This window comes from Neofelis nebulosa, chromosome X (assembly GCF_028018385.1).
Source record: "Neofelis nebulosa isolate mNeoNeb1 chromosome X, mNeoNeb1.pri, whole genome shotgun sequence".
NCBI lineage: Eukaryota > Metazoa > Chordata > Mammalia > Carnivora > Felidae > Neofelis > Neofelis nebulosa.
The window spans coordinates 1581870-1607500 of NC_080800.1; the positions used below are offsets into that span (position 1 = coordinate 1581870).

The following is a 25631-nucleotide window of genomic DNA, read 5'->3' on the forward strand; positions in this document are numbered from 1 at the left end:
AACTGGAACCATTATACATCTTAGAATTAAGACGGATGCAATTCTTGCCATGGACCACGTTCATGTAGATGTAAAAAATGACCAGGAGTTTCGTTATCTCAATGCACAGCCTGTAGGGGTGAGTTGACTTTTGCGTTGATGCATTCAGTGGGGGTAACTTCACGTCTAAAGTGCAGGGTGTGCACATGTTGGGCTTTTAGCCATGTACTGAGGTAGAAACAATGGTTAACACTGCTCACAGCCTATCGGGAGACTCAGATACATGCACATAAACAGATGTCAATTCAAATGGGTCTTATGCCACTTTCCGCGTTTTGGGAACGTCTAGGACAACTCTTTCCGGCCCGTGACCGTGACCGTCATGGCCAACGCATGTAGCAGGGAAGATGCCACTCTGGGATGCTGGCCACCCACACAGTGTGAAGACACAGGGCTGTTTCCTTATTGAAACACACGTAGAGGGGCACCTGGGTGGCTCAGTCGGTTGAGCAGCCAACTTCAGCTCAGGTCATGATCTCACCATTTGTGAGTTCAAGCCCCACGTTGGGCTCTGTGCTGACAGCTCAGAGCCTGGATCCTGCTTGGGATCCTTTCTCCTGCTCTCTCTGCCCCTCCCACACTCACACTCTGTCTCTCAATACTGAATAAAAGTTAAAAAATAAAAAAAAAGTAAAAAAAAAAAAAAGAAACACACGTAGAGACAAACAGCTTTCGTGTTCCAAATGCAGTTCGGGAGTGTCCCCTTATCTGTGGTTTGGGACCCAGATAATCCTCCTGAGAGACTGCCAGAAGGTCAACAACAGTAGCCTAACTCTACGTCGCAATGCCTACATCATTCACCCCAGTTCATCTCATCATGTCACATCTTATCGTCTCACGTCATCACAAGAAGGAGAAGGGGGAGTGCAGAAATATGAGATGTTTGAGGGAGACAGAGAAAGACCACGTTCCTGTAACTTTACAGGACTGCATGTTGTTCTAACTCTCCTATTTTATGATTCGTTATTGTTCGTCTCAGACTGCACCTGGTTGATAAATTAAACGTTGCCAAAGGCATGCGTGTGTAGGGGAAAATATAGCCCATGTACGATCAGGTCCTATCTGCAGTTTCACACACACACTTCGAGCTTTGGAGCGTGTCCTCCGGGATAAGGGGAAGACTCGCGGACTCTGGGAAATAGATTTGTTCTTGATTCTGACCCAGACAAGCCACAACTTAGCCCCTTCAACAAAGTGGTTGTTTTTATATTATGTAGCTTCACTACATCTTTTGACTTCTGCAGTGGACCCAACCTACGTCACGTTTAAGAGGAGGGAAGATACACACACCTAAGGCTCACACATGACCTTTTCTGCTAAATTAATTAAAGTACTGTTTTTAAAATAGATTGGACCACTGACAGGCACACACGGTGAACTTTCTAATATAAGAACTCTACCATAAAACACACTCTTTCTCTTGGTTGCTGTGGACACTCTGAGGAAAATGCCAGTGGTTTGCAGGCAATCCAGAGGCAGTAAGGTACAAACAGCCTAGACTCAGAACCAGAAAGACTTGGTTCTCATCCCAACCTGCCACTCATGAGCTCCATGGGCCCAGGGAGTTTCCTCATGAGCTGAAATAGGCTAATCACTCCCTACCTCATAGTTTCTCCCATGTGGAAATAGACTATAAAATGATACAACATTGTCTAGTATAAGGTTCTCTTGTTTGTCCATCCATCCATCCATCTATCCATCTTGTATCCATCCATCCATCCTCTATCCACTCACCCAGTCATCCAGCCAGCCACCCATCCATCCATCTAGCCATCCATCCATCCATCCATCCACACATCCATCCATCCATCATCCATCCCTCCATCCATCGACCCATCCATCCATCTATCATCCATCCATCCATCATCTATCCATCCTTTTATCTGTCCATCCATCCATCCATCCATCCATCCACCTACCCATCCATCCATCCATCCATCCACCCATTCATCCATCCATCCATCCACCCATCATCCATCCCTCCATCCAACTGTCCATCCAACCATCCATTCATCCTTCCATCCAATCCATCCATCCATCCATCGACCCATCCATCCATCTATCATCCATCCATCCATCCATCATCTATCCATCCTTCTATCTGTCCATCCATCCATCCATCCATCTACCCATTCATCCATCCATCTATCCATCCATCCATCCATCCATCCATCCATCCATCCATCTATCCACACATGCATCCATCCATCCATCCATCTACCCATTCATCCATCCATCCATCCATCCATCCATCCATCTATCCACACATGCATCCATCTGTCCATCCATGCATCCATCCATGCATTCACCCAGTCATCCATCCAGGCACCCATCCATCCATTCACATACCCATCCATGCATCCATCCATTGGCCAATCCCAGCCACCTATCTTTCATTCACCATCCATCTACCCACTCATCCATCCACCCACCCACCCATCTATCCCAGTCAGGCTCTGTGCTGACAGCTGGGAGCCTAGAGCCTGCTTTGGATTCTGTGTATCCCTCTCTCTCTGCTCCTCCCCTGATCTCTCTCTCTCTCTCTCTCTCTCTCTCTCTCTCTCTCTCTCAGAAACAAACATTAAAAAAATTAAGAAAAAACACAAACTAATACAGATGCAGTGCAGAGAGGTTAGCAAATACAGATAACAAAGACATCCCTCGCCTTATAAGAAATCGTCCCGACTACAGGTTTGGACAGCCCAGAGAGCGTTTCTAGGCAATGTGCACGGGTTTGGGGTGTTCTTGGTGCATTTATGTGTATCCTCCTTGGAAACCGAACTCCCCAAAACCATTCTTCAGAAGGAGAGAAGGACCGGAAGAGGTCGAGGGGTTGACAGTGTTAGGGGTCCCCACCCCGCTTCCGGGGAAAGAAAGATAAGACAGTCTTTCTTACAGAAGGCACGTCCGTTTAGGTGCCCCCCAACTATTTTGTGCCCCTTCACCCTTCATGCACCACTTGGTTGCAGGTGTCAGAACGACACAGAATTACAAGAACCTCAGTGGTTAACGATTTTATGGGAACCAAGGAATGGAAAACCAGCGTCTACCCGGGCAGGAGATAACCCAACTGACTCAGAGACCGGAAACCCGGCGTTCAGCCCCGCGTGCCGTTTCCACAGTCCAGACTCACCTGGCTCGCGTTCCCAAGGAATTTCTGCAGGATTTTTAAGCCTCTTTGGACTCCCCAGGCAGGACACCAGCATGAGCCGGAGTATTGATAATACTGCCCCCCTGCTGACCTTTGTGAGTTCCATCAGTCAGGACCTGGACCCTGTCACCTTAAGGTGACTTCCGCCCCTTCGTGAATACATGTGCGGCCATCACCTTCACCACCCACCACAGTTTTTCCAGATAAATACACAAAGCACTGTAGTCAACAAGGGATCGTCCCTAGAAAATGGGAGAAGGGCTACTGTGTGTGTGTGTGTGTGTGTGTGTGTGTGTTACACAGACGCAAACAGGCTCACACTGTCCCCATCCTGTCCCCAGGCTGAACCAGTATAATGCATGCAGACCAAAAAGCCTGTTCTGAGTCGAGCTCCCTCCCTCGTCCATCTGTCTGTCTCAGCCTATGCCCTTCAAAGATGTGTTCCCTGGTGTTTGGATACAACTCCGGATGCTTCTCCAATTCATTTAATTTTGATGCTGGAACTCAGGGCTTCCTGATGTCAGAGTGTCCGGAAAATGTGATGGAAATTTTTTAGTTTGAGCCAAGGAAGGGAGCGCTTGAAAAAAACAAAAGCCCACTTAACGAATTACAAAGAAAAGTCTTCAAAATGCCTGTGGGGATGAACATAAATTGAAAAAAACAATAAATAAAACAACAATCCTCAAAGCCTGGCACTCGGTGCAAGTGACGGATGATGGAGACCTAGCCCCTTGGCGATAAAATGCGCTCCCTGCCTGCAGAACGTTCTGGAACATTCAGGGTGGTGTCAACAGAGGAGTTTGAGTCCTTGCGCAGCCCGTGACAGAGGTTAAGGACTGGCCAGGCTGAGGTTTTCTTTTGAAGATGACAGGGCTGGACTGGAAACTTCCCCAGGGTTGGGGAGGGGTCTCTGGGTTTTGACTTTGGTACAAAGCAGGCGGTTTCTTTCATGCACACATTATTCTGAGGCTGACTTACCTCAAGGTGCCAAAAGGGCTGCACCAGCTCCAGCGTCCCTTTGCTCCATGGTAAGAGCCTACTGTTTGCCCCGGCCTAGGGTCCACACCCTCCTCTGGCCCCAAGGCTGTGGCCAGGGAGAGGGGAATGAGGAGAGACAGATGCCTTGAGCGGGTCAGTGGGGGCTGGGGGCACACGTGGTCTCCGCTGGGCAGTCCACCCAGATTGACTCCCAAGGCAGATGACTGTTGTTTTGATGAGAAAGGATTCCGTGAAATTCATGCGTCTGAATCCACAATCTGACGTTTGACTTTCTGCCGGCCTAGAAGCCAGAAAACTTCCCTGCTGCAGTTGTCTAAGGGGGGGCCCTGGGGCGCAACGCAATGTCTCTGCCGTGCGTCCCCTCTGTCTGAGTCACGGAGGTGACAGAAGGTGGCAGCAGCTAGGCGGGTGACCCCCGAGGGGAAGGGTGTGCTGAGTGGGAGCCTGGCCAGCCGGTAGGAGGGTTTGCAGGGCCAAGGCAGGCATCTGACTCAGGGATTTTTCTGCGGACGAGATGTTCTGCATCCTGAATACACACGGACAGAATATTAAGCTAACATCTCAATTAAATATATATATATATATATATATATATATATATATATATATATATATATATATATATATATATATTGATAGTCTGGGCGGGGGTCCAGCCCCAGCACTGCTGGCCTGTGACCTGCACAGTGACCCATCAGGGCCCCAGCACCTCCTGAGGGGAAGGGGAGGGGTTTCCTGCCTCTCTCTCTCTCCCCCTCCCCCTCCCCACACCTTCTTGGGCAGAGGAAGCCTCTCCCCCCTCCGCACCCCCTCTCCCCGCCACAGGCCCCTCCACCCCTGGGGCCGGGGAAGCCTCTCCCCCCTCCCCCCTCGGGCTGGAAAAGCCTCTCCCCCCACCCCCCGCCCCCCGCGTGGGCTGGGGAGAGGCTTCCGGAGGCTCCTGCAGGGGGAGTCCCCATTGAGACTGGGGAGTGGGGCCTGCCCTGCGCCCCCAAAGCCTGCACCCCGAGCTCCGGGCTGTGTCAGTTCAGACTGGACTTCGGGATGGGAGTGGGGTCTTCGCGGGGGACAGGGACCCACCTCTCGCGGGAAAGGAGAGGATTTCACTTTGTTCCCCCCCCCCCAAGGTGGCCCCAGGGTCCCATTAGGGGCAGGGCGGGGGCTCCCGCTACTTGTAATGGTTTGCTTCCTGTTCGTCGGGGGGGAGGGGCCAGTGAGGGGTTGGAAGAGTCTGTGGACACATGGAGGGGTCCCCACTGTCCGAGCTCGGAGTTGTGGGGGGGGGGGGGTCCCTCGCTTCTCCTCAGCGCTGGGGCTGTTAGGAGCGGGTGGGGGTCCCCACCTTCTGAGCACGGCGCTGGGGGTTCCTCGCTTCTCTTCAGGGCTGCCCTGGGGGTGTTAGGGGCGGGCGGGGGCCCCAGTTTCCGAGCAGGGAAGGCAGTCGCTGGCTCCTTTCGGGACCGCCCCAGGTAACCGCTCCTCCCCCGCTAGCCCCTCCCCTGCGTCCCGCCCGCCCCGGGTGCTCTCCGGAGGCCGCGGGAGGGGCGAGCCGAGACCGGGGCGGGGCCAGAGCGCGGACCCTCCCCTCCCCGTGCTCCCTCCCCCCCACTCCTCCCTGTCCTCCCTCCCCCCCCACTCCCTCCCTCCGCGCGCCCCGCCCCGGGGGCACTCTCGCCGCCGCCGCCCGCGCGTGCCACTCCCGGGACGGTTCCTACGCGGCGCCCGCCGGCCGCACCATGGCTCCCCGGGCCGCCGTCGCGCTGCTGCTGGTCGGCCTGCTCGGCACGCTGGTGCCCGCTCGGGGTGAGCCATCTGTGGGGGCCTGGGGGTGCGGCGCGGTGCAGGGGGCGCGGGCCGGCCGGGGGACCGGCGTGGGGACGCGCGTCCGGGGACACCCCCCCCCCCCACCACCCCGGGGACGGCCTCGGGGGCGCGCTGTGGGGGGCGGGTGCAGGGGCGCAGCGGGGACCCCGGAACCCTCCTCCCCGCGGGACGAACGGGACGCGCTGTGCCAGCGGGTAGCCAACGCCCCGGGAGGCGGCTCCACTGTGCAACTTTCTTTCTGGGCGGGTGTGGACTTGTTCCAGAGGCCCAGGGCGCTGAGTGTTTCCAAAATCAGAAACTCGGGCAGTTGGAGGTTCCCCGGGGGAGCCGGGGGGCCCTGGATGCCCGCAGGAGGGTGACTTCTTAGGTCTCGGTCTCTCCCCCCCCCCCCGCCCCCCCCCCGTAGCGGTCCTGGTCCCCCCGGCGCTCTCCCGGGCCCCAGTCTTTGTTCCTGCGCGGGGACCACGCCCTGCACTCCGGGCCTAAATTTGGACTGGGCTGTGCAGCCGGCCCCAGCCGGGGGAGCGGGGGTGGGGGGACTTAGGGCGAACTTGGAGCTCCGGGCGCGCTCACCAGCCCTGTGTGCGCACGCTGCCCTGGGGACCTGGGCGCTGCGCGCCCGCTGGAAACAGACGTGGGGCCTCAGCAGATTTGCTTGCGCTCCAGGAAATAATTCGGAAAACGCGGGGAAAGTGTCAGGACACCAGGAGACGGAAAGGGGCCGTGACCCCACCACCCTCGCTTTGCGCGCCGGCCCGGCGTGTTTCTGCTCCTTTGCCTGTGTTTTCGGGGCGTTCGCCTTTGCAAGCGGCATCTGGGATCCTGTTTCTCTCTGTCTCTCTCTCTCCTTTCCAAAGGAGAGCTGGATTTTGCTGGACGTGGCGTTTTTAAAGCCTCCCCCCCCCCCCCCACCGCTGGACGATTATTATGATTTTTTTTTTTTTCCTCCCGTTAATATGGCCAGATTTTTAGGACACAGCCAGGCGGGGCAGAGTCTTGTCAGCACAGGTCTGATGATGAGAGGAGGACACATTTTGGGAACAGGGATCGCGACACGAGGTCTGGATTGTGCTGGGAAGGTTCCTTGTGTTAGTGACGTCTGGCTCCGCGCGGGGGCGGGGGCGTGGGGTTATGTTTTGCGTCCTTGGCCTCCTGCTTGGTTCAGGAAAGATCTGCGATGTGGGGAACGTTTGCGCTTTTGAAACGGGCTTCATGCCCGCCCTGCGCTGGCTTTACGGAAGATGAATTCTGGTCTGTGGGGGATGTGTTGGAACACTTTACAGCCTGCTGGGGAGGGCCTGGCATGCGTTTCCAAGTTGTGCCTCCTTTTTCCTTAAAGAAATGCGTTTCTTCATCTGCCCCTGGCTGCTGCTTGTGTCTCCCCGGGTGGTTGTATTTCTGCTGTTCAATTGCATGGCTCCTGTTCCAAGGAACTTTCCCGGGGTTCCGGGGTGGGGGGTGGGGGTTTGCTGACTGGCGTCTGGCCCACGGAGCTCCTCCTGTGTGCGGGAAATGGAGAAGTGCCTTTGGTGGCTCTAGGATGTGCCATCCGCTGGGGTTGGAGGAACATGAAAACAGGCCCACAGGACACAGGGCTGCAAGAAAAGGGGACGGTCCCAGAGTCCAGGTCCCAGAGTCCAAGACCTGCGTGGGGTGAGGGGGAAAGTCTGGAGTAGCCAGGGTGTTTGCTCACAGCTCTGGGGTTCCGGGTCTGGGTGGGGGGCAGCCTTAGATTCTTGGGGCCCCAAACTAGTCATTTTGTGATTTTTTTTTTTTTTTTTTAAAGAAAAAACCATAGCCTGGTTAGCCCGGAGTCACCTGGTTTCCGTAGATTGTGCTGGGAAACTCCAAGATTGGCAATGATTTTACTAAAATCTCTGGCACCTCAGTGGCTCAGGTCATGTCGCGGTTTGTGGGTTCGAGCCCCGCGTGGGCCCCGTGCTCACAGCTCAGTACTTGGAACCTGCCTCAGATTCTCTGTCTCCCTCTCTGTCTGCCCCTCCCCCGCTCACACTGTTTCTCTCTGTCTCTCTCTGTCTCTGTCTCAAAAATAAATAAACGTTAAAAAAATAAGAAAAGAAAATTACTGGTGACCCCATGGTGGGGGAGGCGATGGGAGCCAGCCTTGCCCCAAAAGAGCAGAGAAAGAATGGGGCTGTAGTACGCCTCCCATCCGTCCATCGTCTTACCCGGGTCCTTCCGGCCACCTCCTTACCGGTGGGGTTGGGGGCAGGGCTGTGCTGCTCCAAACACACCAATGGGTTTTGATCACGGAAGCGCTTTGGAGTTGGTGAAGGTCAGAAGACACTTTGCTACAGAAATATGTGTCTGGCTTGGGCCCCACGCTGGCTGCAAAAGCCCCTTGAGCCTGGGGAGGGACCTTTGTTTTTAATAGTACAGGGCGGGTTTCAGAGGCCTTGGAACCCTGGATCCTGGGTTCCTGGGTTTCTTCTGAAATTCCCGCTGGAGTGGAGACCCTCGGAAGGAAACAAGAGGCAGTTTCGACTCTCCCAGAGCAGGGATTTCACCATGAGGGGGAGGGGGGCCCCTGGTGTGTGGTGGGTGGAGACCGCAGACCATTGGCTTCAGCCTTCAGTGCCCAGGAAGCCCCATCCCAGGGAGAATGTCAAAAGCGAGCGTCGGCCTTTTTTGTGCACCTTCCTGGTGGCTCTCGTCTCGTCTCTGCCTTTCTTGCCAGAAGACAGGGCCCTGACGATCCCGCCTGTTTGACCGCCTGCCCTTTGGGCTCTGATAAAACTTAACTGCCCTTCACTGACCTCTGCCCTGTGGCTTTTGTTTTTTTCAGTCTTCAGTCGATGCTGCTAACACTTTCTGTGTGTGTGTGTGTGTGTGTGTGTGTGTGTGTGTGTGCATCTCGAGATAGGAAAACAGTTTTTGTAGATTTTTTTTTTTATCTTCATCCGGATTCTCTGTTGGCTGCCTGCTCTCATTTAGTAAAGAATGTGGCTCACGCACTACGTTTTAACCAAGCCCGCATCCAGGAGTCCGGGCGGGATGTCGAGCGGGATCTGTGGGGGTGGGGGGGGCCTCTGGTTCGCACCCACGTGGGGATCCTGGTGTTTCCTCCCGCGGAGAGTTTCCAGTTCACTTGGCTTCTTGTAGGGGGAAAAGAGTCCTAGGTGGTTTGTGACTTACGCGGACGGGCGTTCGGAGGCTCAAAATTCCTCAGTTTTTTGGGTCTGCGTGGAATCATCCCGATGCTCACGAAGCGGACGAGCGTTTTACAGGGGGCGTGGGGGGGGGCGGGGTCGGACAGACACACGGGGCGCAGGCCGCCTCCCTGGGTCCTCCTGTGCTTTGTTCTGACATCTGGGCGCCTGTCCCACGTGAATCAGAGATCCTTCAGGGCCGTCCTGACCCAGTTCTGGGGTTGACAACAGAGTGTGTGTTTATGGGGCTCCAGAAGTCCTTTTGGGGGCGGCAGGGGCAGGGGGGGAGTGTGGGAAACACATTCCATATACAGAGGGGCTTTTGCGAAACCCCAGAATGACACAGGGTTAACAAGGGCCAGCAGGCATTTTAATCCCCAGGGAACCTGCGGAAACAAGTCTTTCCTGCTGGTGTTACTTGTCCGAAGAAATGCAAAGGGACAGGAAGGGTGTTGTTGTGGGGTTGTGAGCACACACAAGGTCTCCTCCCCTTCCAGACAGCGTTTCCAGGGAAGGAGAGGGGCCAGAGAGCAGTGTGGTTATGCAGCAAGCTTGTGACCAAAACACCGTGCCTGCATGCGTGTGTGTGCGTGCGCATATGCCTGTATATTGTGTGTGCATGTGTACGTGTGTGCGGGTGTGTGTTTGTGCATGCGCGTCTGTGTGCATGTATGCGTGTACTGTGTGTGGGCATGTGTGCATGCGTGTATGTACTCTGTGTGTGCACGTGTGTGCGTGCATGTATTGTGTGTGCACGTTTGTGAGCGTGTGTGTATGCATGCATTATGTGCGTTGTGTACGTGTGTGTGCATGTGCATGTGTGTATGCATGTATTGTGTGCGTCTGTGCACGTGTGCATGTTTGGGTGTGTATGCAGGCTTGTGAACACGTGTGTGCACGCACACGTGTTTGTGCACGAGTGTGTTGGTACGTGTGCACATCCTGCATGTGTGTTTGTACATATGTGCATGTGTGAGTGCTTGTGCGTGTGTGCACACACATTGTGTGGATGCACATCTGTGCGCATATGCATGAATGTTGAGAGTGCACGCGTGTATGTGCACGCTTGTGTGTGCACAGGTGAGCGTGTGTGTGTGTGCAGGTGTGTGTGTCCAGTGCGCGCGTGTGTATGCGCATGCTTGTGTGTGCAGGTGTGCGTACGTGTGTGTTCAGGCGTGTGTGTCCGAGTGCACACGTATGTGCACGCTTGTGTGTGCGCAGGTGAGCGTGTGTGTGTGTGTCCGAGTGTGTGTGTATATGCATGCTTGTGTGTGCAGGCGTGCGTGCGTGTGTGTGCAGGCGTGTGTCCGAGTGCACGCTTGTGTACGTGCACACTTCTGTGTGCACGGGTGAGCGTGCGTGTGTGCAGGCATGCGTGTCCGAGTGCACGCATGTGTGTGGGCGCCGGTGAGCGTGTGTGCGTACGCGTGTGTGTGCAGGCGTGTGTACGAGCACACGCATGTGTGTGTGCACGCTTGTGCATGCATGTGTGCGCACGCATGTGTGCTCCACGAGCAATCCGCCCACGTGGCCGACACGGAAAACCACCACTCGCCCGTGGCTCCGCTGAGACCGCCCACTGTGCACGTGAGCGGCTCATTTAGACCCGCATTTCCTTGCACTCGAGAAAGAACCAGATTCTGGAGTCAAGGAGAACGGTTCCCTCATGTGGTTCCCCGTTTCCACCGGGGGACTCTTTTCCATTGACATCAGCCCTGACCCACACACCAGCCCCCCCGTGCGGGCCTGGTCATAGCGCCCCCCGAGGGCCGCGCGCTGAAGGCGGGTCGACCGTTGGTGTCCCCGTGCTGCCATATTGCTTGGGCGCGTTGGCTGATGCGCCAGCCCCTCCGGGTGTTTCCCGCGTGCGCGTCGCGGGTGGACGGAGACTGACCCCGGTTCCCATTTGGATGCAGCGCGTTCACAGGACCTTCCACCGCTCTGGACACGGAGGACGTCCCTTACTTGAGTCTTTTGCTCTTAGCTTGCCGAGTCGTTAGACTAGATTTGGGAGATGGCGGCACGGGTGCGTTTCAGCTGCGCCTGGGCGCGACTCAGCCTTGCCACTCTCCCTAGTGTGGCCCCGCTAGACGTATTATTAAAATCCCCTAAACAGGAAACCACATGCTTCCTTTCCCCTCCCCCCGCTCCGCGAGTCAGACCTCAAACCAGTGTGTTTCTCAAACGGCAGCTCGGGACCCGCTGACGGGCTGTGAGTTTCCCGTGCGGCCGGCGGCCTTGGAAAAGAAGAAAGTTCGCCAGAGGATAAACCGTCCGTATGTTCTTCACGAGCCCCGCTAAGTGCATGCCTGAGGCTTCCGTATTCGTGACCCCGGGTGGCAGGCACAAGTGTTTAAATGCACTCGCATGATCCAGACGCCTCTCAGTCACGTTCCTTTCTGGCCTCGGAAGTTTGGGATCAGATCCCTTCGTTTCCGAGAAGCGCGTGTGCAAACGTGCTCATGGATCCTTCAGAGTACTTTTCGAAAAACAATAATTGTAATTCCTTCAGTGAACTGCCCTCCCTGGGAAGTCAGGCCAAGAACCAGAGCGGCTGCATTCAGCCCCTCGGGAAGTCATTACTCATCGACCAAGATGACGAGGCCGGAGATTCCTGGCTTCTTCTGTTTGGTCCCCATCCCTGTGGTGGGATGACTGGTCCGTGGCAAGGGCAAGGGCTGTGTAGCAGAACATAATGCACCGTGGACCCGCGATATTGGCTCACAGAGAATAAGTAGACTATGTTGTCTTTGGGACACGGGGCCTCGCGGGCAAGTTGATTTTGTAGATTCTACAAGAACCCCAAAACGGCCGGTCTCCTTCTGTGGCTGTCACCTGCCTTCTCTTAAAGAGAGGGGCTGTGTTCCGTTCTCAGTGTGAACACAAACCGTGGTGTTTGCCCCAAGCTCCCCTCACGCTGGGCCCCAGCGCACCCCAGCAAAAGAAGGGAGGAGGTAAGGGGAACGATCCAAGGCAGGAAAGGAAGGAGACCATGGGGTCTCGGTGAGTGGGGCTGCAAGAGAGTTGAGGCCCCAGCCCCTTCCTGCTGGGAACTTACTTAAGGACCCATGGGCCGGCTGGAGTAAGGTAGCACCTGAAGCTTGGGATTGATGATTGATGGCTTGATGATTGATTGTAGATGATAAATGGTACATTTCACATGAAGGATGCATAGATTCAAAGATTGATAATTAGTGGATGGACAGATAGATAGATAGATAGATAGATAATGACAATGGGTGGATGGATAGATGGATAGATAGATTCGATGATGGATGGACGCATGGATGATGGATGGATGGATGGATAGACAGAGTGCATGGATGGATGGATGGATGGGTGGATGGATGGATGGATAAATAAATGAATGCAAGATGGATATATGGATATATGCATACATAGATACATAGATAATGATGATGAATATATAGGTAAGTAGATAATGAAGGATGGATGGATAGATGGATACATATTATGATGGATGAATGCATGGATGATGGATGGATGGGTAGATAGATACATAATGATGAATGGATAGATGATGATGATGGACAGATATGATGCTGGATGAATGCATGGATGATGGATGGATAGATAGATAGAATGAATAGATACATCATGACAATGCATGGTTGGATGGATGGATAGATGGGTAGATAGATAGATAGGTATAATGGATGGGTGAATGGATGGATGGATGGATGGATAGATAGAATAGATAATGACGATGGTTGGATGGATTGATGGATAGATAGATATGATGTATGAATGCATGGATGATAGATGGATGGGTAGATACATAATGATGAATGGATAGATGATGATAGATGGATAGATATGATGATGGATGAATGCATGGATGATGGATGCATAGATAGATAGATAGATAGATAGATAGATAGATAGATATGATGGATAGATAGATAGATAGATAGATAGATAGATAGATATAATGGATGGGTGAATGGATAGATAGATAGATAGATAGATAGATAGATAGATAGATAGATATGATGGATGGGTGAATGGATGGATAGATAGATAGATAGATAGATAGATAGATAGATAGATAGATATAGATAGATATGGATGGATGGATAGATAGATAGATATGATGGATGGGTGAATGGATAGATAGATAGATAGATAGATAGATAGATAGATAGATAGATATGATGGATAGATAGATAGATAGATAGATAGATAGATAGATAGATAGATATAATGGATGGGTGAATGGATAGATAGATAGATAGATAGATATGATGGATGGGTGAATGGATGGATAGATAGATAGATAGATAGATAGATAGATAGATAGATATGATGGATAGATAGATAGATATGGATGGATGGATAGATAGATAGATATGATGGATGGGTGAATGGATGGATGGATAGATAGATAGATAGATAGATATGATGGATAGATAGATAGATAGATGGATATGGATGGATAGATAGATACATAGATAGATATGATGGATGGGTGAATGGATGGATAGATAGATAGATAGATATGGATGGATAGATAGATAGATAGATAGATAGATATGATGGATGGGTGAATGGATGGATAGATAGATAGATAGATAGATAGATAGATATGGATGGATAGATAGATAGATAGATAGATAGATATGATGGATAGATAGATAGATAGATAGATATGATGGATGGATAGATGTATGGATGGGAGGATATATGGATGGATGGATGTTGAGGTGGATAGATAGGTAGATAGATAGAATAGATGGATTGGATGGATGACAGATGGATGGGTGGGTGGACACATTATAGAATCCATGAGGAGTTGGAGAGGCCTCGGTGACTGGTCTTGGATAAGTTCCCAACAGGATTCAGGGGAGTTAAGTTTCTCTAAATATAGGACAGTGTCCTGTTTTTCCCTGTGAAGCCACATTACTGAGAAAGGCATCTCCCTCTGTGGTCTATGCAGCCACACCTGGAGATCTCAGTGCAGCTTCCAACACCTGAGCCCAGGTGGCCCCAAGGCTCTGGTCTTGCCATCCAGCATAAACCAGATTACACAGATGGGGCTGGGCAAGAGTGATTCCTCCAGACTCTCAGGGGACCCCGCTGTGGGGCCAGGCTTGAGAACCTCGGAGGTTCTCTGAGAACCTGAGGGTCACTGAGCCGGTCTGCAGGTGCAACGTTCACTCAGGCATCAGGACAGAGAACTGGCTTAATACAACTGGCTTCCTCTGCAACCCTGCGTGTATTTTCTCCTGTGCATTAAAACGTGAAGTATTCTGAGAAGGAGTGCCCAGCCCTCCTAAAAGGGCCTCACGAGTCAGGGCAGAGAGTAGTTAAGGGCTCTTGCATTTCTCTGAGAAAAATGTTAGGGGGACGGGTATGAGTCTCAAACAAACAAAAACAAGGCAGAAATGGAGAAAGGAGCATGAATCGAGAAAGATTCAGAAGATGAAATCAACAGGATTTGGTAACGGATGCAATATGTGAGGAAGGAGCTGGCAGGAGTGAAGGGGGGCCCTTCCATCTGAGAGTCTGGGCAAATGGCCATATCACAAAAGGTAGGAGTGAAGGAGGACACGTACGGCGAGGAGAAAATAAGGAGAGGTTCCAGATACAGAGCACTGGAGATACCACGCGTGCAACCAGAGGGAGCTGGTTTGGAAGCTGTTGTCTATGTACGCCTGACTTGGAGAGAGGCTCGGGCGTGGCACCTTAGGGAAGGTGGTGCTGGCATCCCAAGAGGTACACACAGGAGCTTCCTGTCCAGCAGCAGGGCACAGGGTGCTCAGCTAAGGCTCGTGTTCCTGTCTGTATTCCCTGTCCCCGATCCCTTCCCCAGCCCCAGGCCGGCTCCCTGTGTTGTGACCCACTCCTTTTCTGGTGGCTGATATATGCTCGTGATTTGCTGTGATGAGTCCAGCTGCTTTCAGAGCAAGGAGACGTGTACACCTCCACCTGGGAGCCCCTGGAGACAGGCTGCCCTATCTGTCTTGGCCATGTGTCTACCACCCACATAGCTATTTGTCCATCCGTCCTGTCTTTCTATCCATTCTGTCTGTCAATCTGTCCACCCATCCATCTATCATTGTATGCATGTATGTATGTATGTATCTATCGTCCATCCATCCATCCATCCATCCATCAATCCATCCATCAGTTCATCCACTCACTCATCCACCCATCTAACCATCCATCCACCCATCTACCCATCCAACCATCCACCTATCCATTCACCCATCCACTTATCTGCCCATATACCTGTCCATCCATCATCCATCCACTTATCCACCCACCCACTCACCCATCCATCATCCATCCACTTATCCACCCACCCACTCCCCCATCCATCCATCCAACCACCCATCCACGCACCCATCCACCCATGCATCCATCCACCCATACATCCATCCATCCATCCATCATTTCTTTCATCTACATATTCATGTATGCATCCATCTGTCCAGCAGCCCACCCATTTATCCATCCATCCATCCATCCATCCATCCATCCATCCATCCATCTGTCTAACTGTTCTCCCATCCATCCGTCCACCTGTCCATCCATCCATCCATCCATCCATCCATCCATCCATCCATCTACCCACCCATCTTTCCGTCCACCCAGCCACCCATCCATTCAACCAACCATCCATCCATCCATCCATCCATCCACCCATCCAACCGTCCACCTATCCATTCACCCATCCACTTATCTGCCCATCCATCATCCATCCACTTATCCACCCACCCACTCACCCATCCACCCATCCATGCACCCATCCACCCATGCATCCATCCACCCATCCATCCATCCATCCATCCATCATTTCTTTCATCTACACATTCATGTATCCATCCTTCTGTCCAGCAGCCCACCCATTTATCCATCCATCCATCCATCCATCCATCCATCCATCCACCCACCCACCCATCTTTCCATCCACCCAGCCACCCATCCATTCAACCATCCATCCATCCATCCATCTATCCATCCATCCATCCATCCATCTATCCATCCATCCATCCATCCATCCCTCCCCTCCATCCATCCACCCATTCAACCAACCATCCATGCATCCATCCATCCTTCCCCTATATTCATCCCTCCCCTCCATCCATCCATCCATCCATCCACCCACTTATCCAGCCAGCCAGCCAGCCAGCCAGCCAGCCAGCCACCTACCTGTTTATCCACGCACCTACCCACATACGTATCTATGTGTGCATCCATCCATCCATCCATACACCCATCTGTCTGTCCAGCTATCTGCCTGGCCATCCATTCATCAAAATACCCACCCATCCACTCATCTACCCATCCATCCACCTACCTTTATGTATTTGTCTGACACATCCATCCACTCACCATCTACCAACAAGCCCACTCACCCATCCATGTGTCCACTTACCCACACAGCCAGCCACTGGCTCTCCCGCTTGCCTTCCGTCAGCACAGATCGAATGTTAAGTGGCATCTGTATTCTCTCCACACTGTTGGCTCAGGTGCCTGCAGAAGAAATACCTGGTCCCCATCGTCTGTTCTCTGCCTGGCGAGTGGCAGGGAAGGTACCCCTTCTGGTGCGGTGTCCTGAGGGGAGCAGGGACCAGTGTCCCCCAGAGAGGCCAGAGAGAGCTCCTCGCAGGTGGAGACCACCCTGGGCGCCCTGCATAGACCATCATAGCAACAGAAGCCTGAAGGGGGGAGAGGGCGTTTCAGGCTGGGGCAGTGGCTTGAAAACAGCAAAGGAACGTATGGGAGCCGGTGGGACCGTGGGGAGGTCTCAGGTAGCTTGTGTGCGGGCTGAGGAGACAGAATGCTGCAGGGACATAGCTTATTTCTGGCTGTGGAACCCCAGGGGTACGTGACGGGCGGCCTAGGTTGCCAGGATGTGTGTGTGAAACTCACCTGGAGGGTTGGAAGGAGACAGGTGCACATTCGCACTTGGCTGTGCAAGATCCCTTTGGTGATGGGCGGCGTGCAGACCCAGCTGGAGGGACACGGGCTGTTGGCAGAGTCTGGACCAAGGGATCAGAGGCGAGGGACAAGGCATCTCAAGGAATTAAAAGCCTGCGATGCCGGTGGGCTTTCAGACACCGGCGCCTGGGTCCCGGCTCACAGAGTCTCTGATCTGATTGGCCTGGAGCATGGCCTGAGCGTCCGTGCTTAGGAAATCACCCGCAGCCCAAGTTGAGAATTCGCGAGGAAATGCGTCAGTCTGCACCCAGGGGGAGTGACAGAGGGCTTCCTGGAGGAGGCAGCATTTCCTCGGGGCTTTTAGGTACGAATAGGAGTTCTCGCGGTAATGCACGACAGGGTCGCGGATGGATGCTCTGGTGGACACATGACCCAAGGCGGGAGAAGGTAACCACGCAAATCCCCTAGGAGCAACGATGGGGCGAGTACCCACTCATTCAGCGTTCCCCACACTTCGTACCGTGTAACCTGCATGAATCATGTAATTAATAGGCAGAAACGTCCAGTCTGTTTTGGGACCTCGGGCCAGTTTCTGGAGCCGCAGATGGCTCCATGAGCTGATAATGTCTGCGCTCGTCTAAGGGGTCATTTGGGGCCAGTCCAGGTGGGGGGGGGGTGCAGGGAGCAGTGGGAGGGAGCACCCTTGGGGGCTGGGAGTCAGATAGGAGCTCGCCCTGTGGGGAGCCATGCCTCCCCCCCACCCCCGGGGGGAGGGAGCGGTGGAGATGGTCTGGAAGCAGCCACAGCGGGAAGAGAGTGGAGGGTCCGGGCCAGCAGGGCCAGCGGCCCCCAGACAGTGACAGAAGGGCGGGTGCTCCCGGTGTATTCCCAGGAATGTGTTTGCACAGGCACGTCCGGGACTCTGATGTTCCCCAACGTGCTCACCAGACCGGTTAGGGCGACAAAGAGGTATCTGGGTCAGGCCAGCAAGCCGCGTGTGATTTACGTGTTTTTTTAACGCTTATTTATTTTGGAGAGAGAGAGAGTGTGTGTGCGTGTGAGCAGGGGAGGGGCAGAGAGAAAGGGGTGGGACAGAGGATGTAAGGCTTGCTTTCCCGACTTGCTTTCTGTTTTAATTCTATACTTTTGTGGGGCGCCTGGGTGGCTCACTCAGTTGAGCGCCGGACTTCGGCTCAGGTCACGATCTTAGGGTTCCTGGGTTCGAGCCCCGCGTCGGGCTCTGTGCTGACAGCTTGGAGCCTGGAGCCTGCTTCCCATTCTGTGTCTCCCTCTCTCTCTGACCCTCCCCCGTTCATTCTCTGTCTCTCCGTGTCTCAATAATAAATAAATGCTACAAAACATTTTTTTAATTATTCCTATATATTTGCTTATATGGTTTATAACTTCTCTGTATAATTATAAATCAGATCATTTACAGTTTCTATAATACATTATAAATATCTTTTGTTCCTATTGTAATTTTCTTTGTGTAAGTGACTTCTAGTTTAGATATAATTTGTCTATAGGATTTATAAGGTCTGTGTATAACCTATATAATTTGCAATTGTTGTCATTTATTATTGTAAGTATATTTATATATATTGCTTTATGTAAATATAAATGCAATTTATTCTAAATTAATATCTATAATTCATTACATATTGTATATGGAATTGTATATTCTATATAGAAATATATATGAATATAGAGCAGATATATTTAGAATATGTATTACATATATAGAATCAGTACATATTAGATATAGTTAGAATATAATAGGATAGATGTATTTCCATGTAAATATACATATAAAATTTATTCCAAATTATGTCTATAATTTATTCCATATTCCATATATAATTCTATATTTTACATATGTGAATATAGCGAATTTTTTCCAAATATGTATATTATTTCTTCCAGATTCTACATGTAATTCCATATTTATATATACGTGAGCATATACAATTTATTCTAAATATGTCTATAATCTATTTCGCATTCCATATACAATCTTGTTTTCTATACATGTAGGTGTATATTTACAAATATATGTCTATAATGTATGTTCTATATAGAACCCATGTTCTATATAGAATTTTTTATTCTATATACATGTGAACATATAGGAGTTATTCCACACATAGGTATATGACTCATTCCATGTTCTATATACAATTTTATATTCTGTATATATGTGAATATACGTAACTTATTTCAAATATATGTCTGTAAATCTATATGCTATATATAATCCTATATCGTATGCGTATGTAAATATGTATAACGTTTTCCACGTATATGTCTGTAATTTAAGTTCTACATAGAATCCTATGTTCTATGTATATGTACGTATGTATAAAACTTATTCCAAACGTATGTGTATAACTTACTCCATATTCCACCTGCCCGGGGGCGGGGGACGGCTCGGGGACTGCGTGTGGCTGGGCCTGTGTCCCCATGTGACACCGATGTGAGTCGGGAGGGGCTGCAGGAGGGAGTTGCCGTGGGGGTGACTCATGCATGTGTCCTGCCAGGCGTAGCCTCGCCCCGTGTGAGTCACCCTGGGTCCCCCGAACATCTGCAGTCGTGAGGGGTGTTGGGCGTCTGGGGAGGCACAGGCTTTGTTCACAGCGGCCGGCTTCCTCCTGGACGGGGGACTCTGTGCCCGAGTGTGGGCCCCGGGGCCCAGGCTCCCTTCCGCGTGGTCGGGCCTGGTGGCCCCATGTGCTACTGTTTCCTCCAGCTCCGTCGACCCCGGGAGCTCTGTCGGCCCCGGGAGGCAGTCTGGGGAGCAGGCAGCACAGCGGGGGCTGTGTAGACGGATAGATTAAGTCAGGCTGGAAATACACTGGGCGGTGTTCCTGGCCGTCGAGTGCTGGCTGTTGAATCATTGCATTTCTTGCCGGTTCCTGTGGGGGTTTCAGCGGATCTCGGTGTGTGTGCGTGACTTTTGCACACATCTGCACAATTGTGCAACAGCTGGCAGCCAAGCTCTTGCTCTGGGGTTCGAGGGGGTTCTGCGTGCACAAGGTGGGTGGGGAACAGACTGGAAGGGGGCATCGTTCCTTTGCCCGTGCGCCGTGAGACCTGTCCTTGGCTGACCTTGGGGTCCCTGGGAGCAGTGGGCTCTAGACTTTGTTTTGGCGACAGTATGGGGACCTTCTGCGTGGTGTGCATTGCAGAGGGTTCTGGGGGAGAACCACGGCAGAGAGGGCAGCCTGGGGCTGTGGGGGGCTGGAGGGTGCTGGCTGGCAGGGTGCCCCCACCCCTGCTTCATCTGCTCTTACAGGGTTTGTGTGGAGGCCACGTGGGGTCAGCAGCAGGGGCACCAAGGGGACCCACGAGCTCAAGGAGCTGCCCTGGCAGGTTGTGCGGGGAGAGGAGGCAGCATTTTATTAGCGAGTTCTGAGTCGATGGTTACAGTCAGCCTGCATGCACACACAGATCATGCACATGTATATATGCACACATATGCACACAGAGCATGCCCGCGCACGTACACATGCATACACACATGTGCATGCACACAGACCGTGCACACATCTGTATATATCCACACATGCGCACACAGACCATGCACACATGTGTGTGTAGGCACACACACATGCATGCACACAGAGGCTGTGCACACGTGTATACATGCACACGCAGAGACCATGTGCACATGTGTATATATCCACACACACATGCACACACAGACCATGCACATGTCTATATCCACACGTATGCACACAGACCATGCATGCGCATGTACACACGCATACACACATAGGCACGCCCACAGACCGTGCACACGTCTGTATATATCCACACATGCGCACACAGACCATGCACACATGTGTATATAGGCACACACATGCACGTACACAGAGGCCGTGCACACATGTACACATGTACACACATGCACACGCAGAGACCATGTGCATGTGTGTATATATCTACACATACATGCACACACAGACCATGCACACGTATATATCCACACATATGCACACAGACCATGCACGCACATGTGCACATGCATACACACATATGCACTCACACAGACTATGCACACGTGTGTATATATCCACACACAAGTGCACAGACCACGTACACGTATATATCCACACATATGCACACAGACCATGCACGTGCATGTACACATGCACACACACAAACCACACCTACACACGCCTGCACATGTGCGCACACACATGCACACACACACACACACACACACACACACACACGACAGAGGGGACAATCACAGACCCCAGCCTGGGTCACACATCGCCTAGAAGCGAACACCTCCCCACCCTGACCTGGCTCCTGGGGCTGTTCGTGCAGCCTGAAATGTCTAGCACTTCCTGAGCTGGGGCTGGTGTCCCTTAACATTCTGACCTCACAGGTACCGTCACTGGCCTTACAGCTGACCGGACAGCCCGATCAGGCTTCTCCAAGGCTCGTCTCCTTTCCTCTCCTGCAGCCCATCAGAAATGGCTTCTGAACAACAGCACTAAAATGGTTTCAATAAACGCGGTAGCAACGGAATCAAAGAACAAGGCACATCAGGGCACTTTCCCCCCTTCTCGGGGACCCGGGAGCTTAAGCAATATTTTTGTGTGTGTTCTGTGGGTTGTCTGCTGATTCTGCAGGAAGCATAGTTCGGCTGTGTGGTCACAGACGTGGGTCACATGAGGCGCGAGTTTTCCCTCTGTGTGTTTTCCATCATGTGGGAACTCGTTACTCATTTAATGCAAGGGGTCTGCTGTTCATGAATCAGGCTCAGACCAAATCAGCACGTTTTCTGACTCTCGTAACTGCAGCTATGTTTTAAGATCATTGCCGTTTCGAACATCCCCCAACGTCTTACTTTTCAGGGTGTGAACGTGGACATGGGGGCCAGATGAGAAGCCCCAGCTCGTCCTACGTTTTAAAAAGCTGCCAGGGGCGTCTGGGGGGGGTCAGTCGGTTGAGCGTCCGACTTCGACTCAGGTCATGATCTCGTGGTCCGTGAGTTCGAGCCCCGCGTCGGGCTCTGGGCTGACGGCTCGGAGCCTGGAACCTGTTTCCGATTCTGTGTCTCCCTCTCTCTCTGCCCCTCCCCCGTTCATGCTCTGTCTCTCCCTGTCTCAAAAATAAACAAAATGTTAAAAAAAAAGTAAAAAAAAATAAGTAAACGTTAAAAAAAATTTTTAAAGCTGCCACACGCTAGCAACGTCACAAAACCCATCAGCCCCTTTCTGTGTATTTCGTTAATTTTCACGTTTGTACGTTTCTTCTACGTAATCAGACTTTTTTTTTTCTTTTTTGCCTCGTAGGCCAGGATTTCGATTTGTCGGATGCCCTCGACGGTGAGTGCCCTTAAAATTTCGTACTTGTGACATGTGGGAGGTAATGTTAAAATTTAGGCTCACACAGGACAGTGAGTTTTACCCGCACGTAGTTAAGTATAACACAGCCTGTACGGGGGTCAATGCCTTCGTATACACCGTATACATGCTCTTGGTCTCAGTGAAAACCTTGCTCGGCACCTGTTAATGGCGGGTCCTCAGCGGGCTCAGAGTTCCCGAGCAGTCTCGCTCACAGACTGTCTTTTCTCTTTAGACAGTAACAAGAAACCCACAGCGCCCCCCAAGAAGCCCGGCACAGGTAAGAGGCGGACGTCCCTGGCGGGCACAGGACAGATCCCCACCGTCCCCCCCCCCCGCCCCCCGTCGGCCCCCAGAGCTGCTGGTGAACCCCGTGGGCCCCGTGGTTTCTCTGCAGAAACCGGGGCTGACGTCCTTGTGGGTTACCAGCTGGCAAAGGGTGTGGGACCAGAGAGCGTTGCAACCCCTAGACGTAGCTGCAGCTCGGAAAGGGTTCGGAACACGCAGGCCACCTGGGTCATCAGGGAGGCTCCCGTCGGGTGGTCCCGCACGTCTGGGCCCGGAGACGCCCATCGCAGGTGCACGGCCGCCCACACACGGTGTCACATGTCTGTCCCCAGCGCTCCGAGCCTTGCCTCCCCCGTGGCTGTGGCCACTCTTGGGGGACTTGGGTTCGCCCGTGGCTGTTTTCATGTGATGGGTCAGGAATGCGGCTCTGACGTTCTGACCTTGGTGAGACTGGGGCCAGGAAAAGCGTTTAGGGAGCTGGGGAAGCAGGGTCTTCTCTGTTTAGGGGTCTGTTTAGGGGTCTGAATTCCTCCCCGGAGCCTCGGGGCTGATGACACATTTCCCTTGCAGACAGTTCGGACTTGAACTTGGAAGACGCCCTTGGCGGGGGAGGAAGCCGTAAGTATGGTTTTCGGAAGTCTCCCGTGTGGCTGACGGTCCTTCCGATTGCCGCATGAGTATCATTCCCACGAGCGTCGTCTCTCGGAAGCAAGCGATGGCTGTCACCCCCCAAAACGCAGGCGACGGCCTGTCCTTGTTGGCTATTGCTGTTGGGTGTGTGGTTTGCCCCAGTGTGGACCTGCGTTTATTCTTCAACGGGGCTCACCGTCTTTGGGGTGACGGTGTGAGCTCAGGCATGTGACCCGTGCACACACTCACCAAGAGCCCAGCCTGGCTTGTGGCCGCCATATTAAAATGCTCAGTCCAGTTTGAACCGTGGGCCCCGAGTTTTCCTTTGGGCTGGGTCCTGCGAATTCCGCAGCCGGTCCAGACATCTGCTTCGGTTTCTGTCGGAAACTTACAGAAGCGTGGGAAGGGCCCAGTTCTCTTGAGGGTGAGTACTGACACTGGGAAAGAAATGGGCAGGGGACTGTGTCCCGGGGTCCCCACCCTGAGAAAGGGCACACTCCAATTCGTAGCTGTTTGGGAAACCAGGCGGAGGTGAACTGATGCCTTTTCCTTGGTTTTCTTTTTTTTCGTGTGTGTGTGTGTGTGTGTGTGTGTGTGTGTGTGTGTGTGTGTTTGCTGACTGCAAAGTGCTCATAAATGCAACGCTTATCTTTTACAAACAGACGACCCAGTACCACCTAAACCACCCAAACCGAAGCCTAACCCAGACCCCAAGCAGCCTGGATCTTCCGGTAAGACTCCCTCCCCTTCAGGGCCGCTGGGCGTTTCTCAGAGGATAGTGGGCTCCCTTTCAGAGAGGCGCTCATTTCACGGTGGTCTGGGCACCACGTGGGCTCCGCGGGGCAAAGTCCTGTGGGGTTTCCAGGAGTGGAAAGCAGCTTTCGAAAAGATGTTTGCTTTTTCTTAATGTTTATTTATTTTTGAGACAGACAGTGTGAGCAGGGGAGGGGCAGAGAGAGAGAGAGGGGAACACAGAATCCGAAGCTGGCTCCGGGCTCCGAGCGGTCAGCACAGAGCCCAACGCAGGGCTGGAACCCAGGAACCGCGAGATCAGGACCTGAGCCCGAGTCACATGCTCAACCGACTGAGCCCCCCAGGTGCCTCTCTGTGGACACATTTAATCTCCGCTATTTTGGGGCTCATTTCTGTAACCCAGAAATGAATTTTGTACATCGCTCCTCACTAGCCACTTAATGAAGAATCCTATTACCTGTTAATAATTTTGTCTTTGTTTTTTAGTTTTTATGAAAAGACTATCATATTACTGGCAAATGGTTTCTTAATCGTGTGTATATATTTATGTTTTTATACTTATATTTTCTCTTTCCTTTCTCTTGTATTGGAATCATTTTGCCTTGGGTAGAAAGCCCAGGACATATTCAGTTTTATCAGGGCCAGGTGCTTGTCAATGCATGTGGTCATATATATATATTTTTTTCTTTTAACCCGTGAGTCTCATGTCATACGCTGAAGGATGTCCTCCTACAAAGTATGTGGCTTTGTGGAATGACCCGTATTTCATCATGATAGGTTTCGTGAAACTGATGCATTAAATTTGATGTGTATCAGCTAGCTATTGACCCTTAACAAAGGATCCCCAAACCCAATGTGGCCGAAAATTTTTTTAATCGTTCTGTCTCGTGAGTCGGGGCGGGGCTGGGCTGGGCGGGGCTTGAGTCTGGGCGGGGCTTGGCTGATCTGGGCGTGGCTGTCCTGTGTCTGTGGTCAGTGGGTGGGTCCTCTGGGTTGGCTTGTCTGGATGACTGAGGTCACTGTGCCACGAGCTTCGGTGAGCCCCTCTCAATGGGCAAGACCACCCGGCCCAACGGAGGCTACTTTAAAATACTGGCTTGGCTTCCATTTTGACAACTTAACCTCTGAGTCTCGTGGCCGAGTCCAGAGTCGAGACGTGAACAAAATGTGTCACCAGTAACGGGGGGAGTGAACAGGTAGGGCTATTACTAAGGTTCCTTTGGGATCATTTCATGTATATTCATCCAAAAGATTGCTATATGTTTTCCTTTTTTTGTTTTTTGTTTTTTTGGAGTCTTTTTCAGGCTCTGTAGCAGAGTTTTTGGTGAGGCTAACTTCAGGAGCTTAAAATAGAATTGGGAATTAAATTGTCATTGCATACTGGAGACATTTCTTCCAGAAAGTATACTCCCTGTTGGATTGCGCCTGTCCCCGCTCTGCTTTTGATCCTGATGGTGTTTTCTTTTGTTCCGAGACATCGAGAGCCTCCTGACAGTCCCAGGATAGCAGATA

The 25631-nt window shown here is 52.1% G+C and overlaps 1 protein-coding gene across 1 annotated transcript in view; it reads left to right on the forward strand.

The window, feature by feature from the left end:
• The first annotated feature begins 5834 nt into the window (after positions 1–5834).
• The window catches only part of CD99 (CD99 molecule (Xg blood group)), a 31154-nt gene continuing 11357 nt past the window's right edge, over positions 5835–25631 (forward strand). The window contains exons 1-5 of the mRNA XM_058714069.1: positions 5835–5992; positions 22398–22430; positions 22684–22728; positions 23307–23354; positions 24029–24097. Of these exons, the coding sequence (XP_058570052.1) occupies positions 5926–5992; positions 22398–22430; positions 22684–22728; positions 23307–23354; positions 24029–24097 (262 nt within the window). The 5' untranslated portion in view covers positions 5835–5925. The remainder of the gene's footprint in view (positions 5993–22397; positions 22431–22683; positions 22729–23306; positions 23355–24028; positions 24098–25631) is intronic.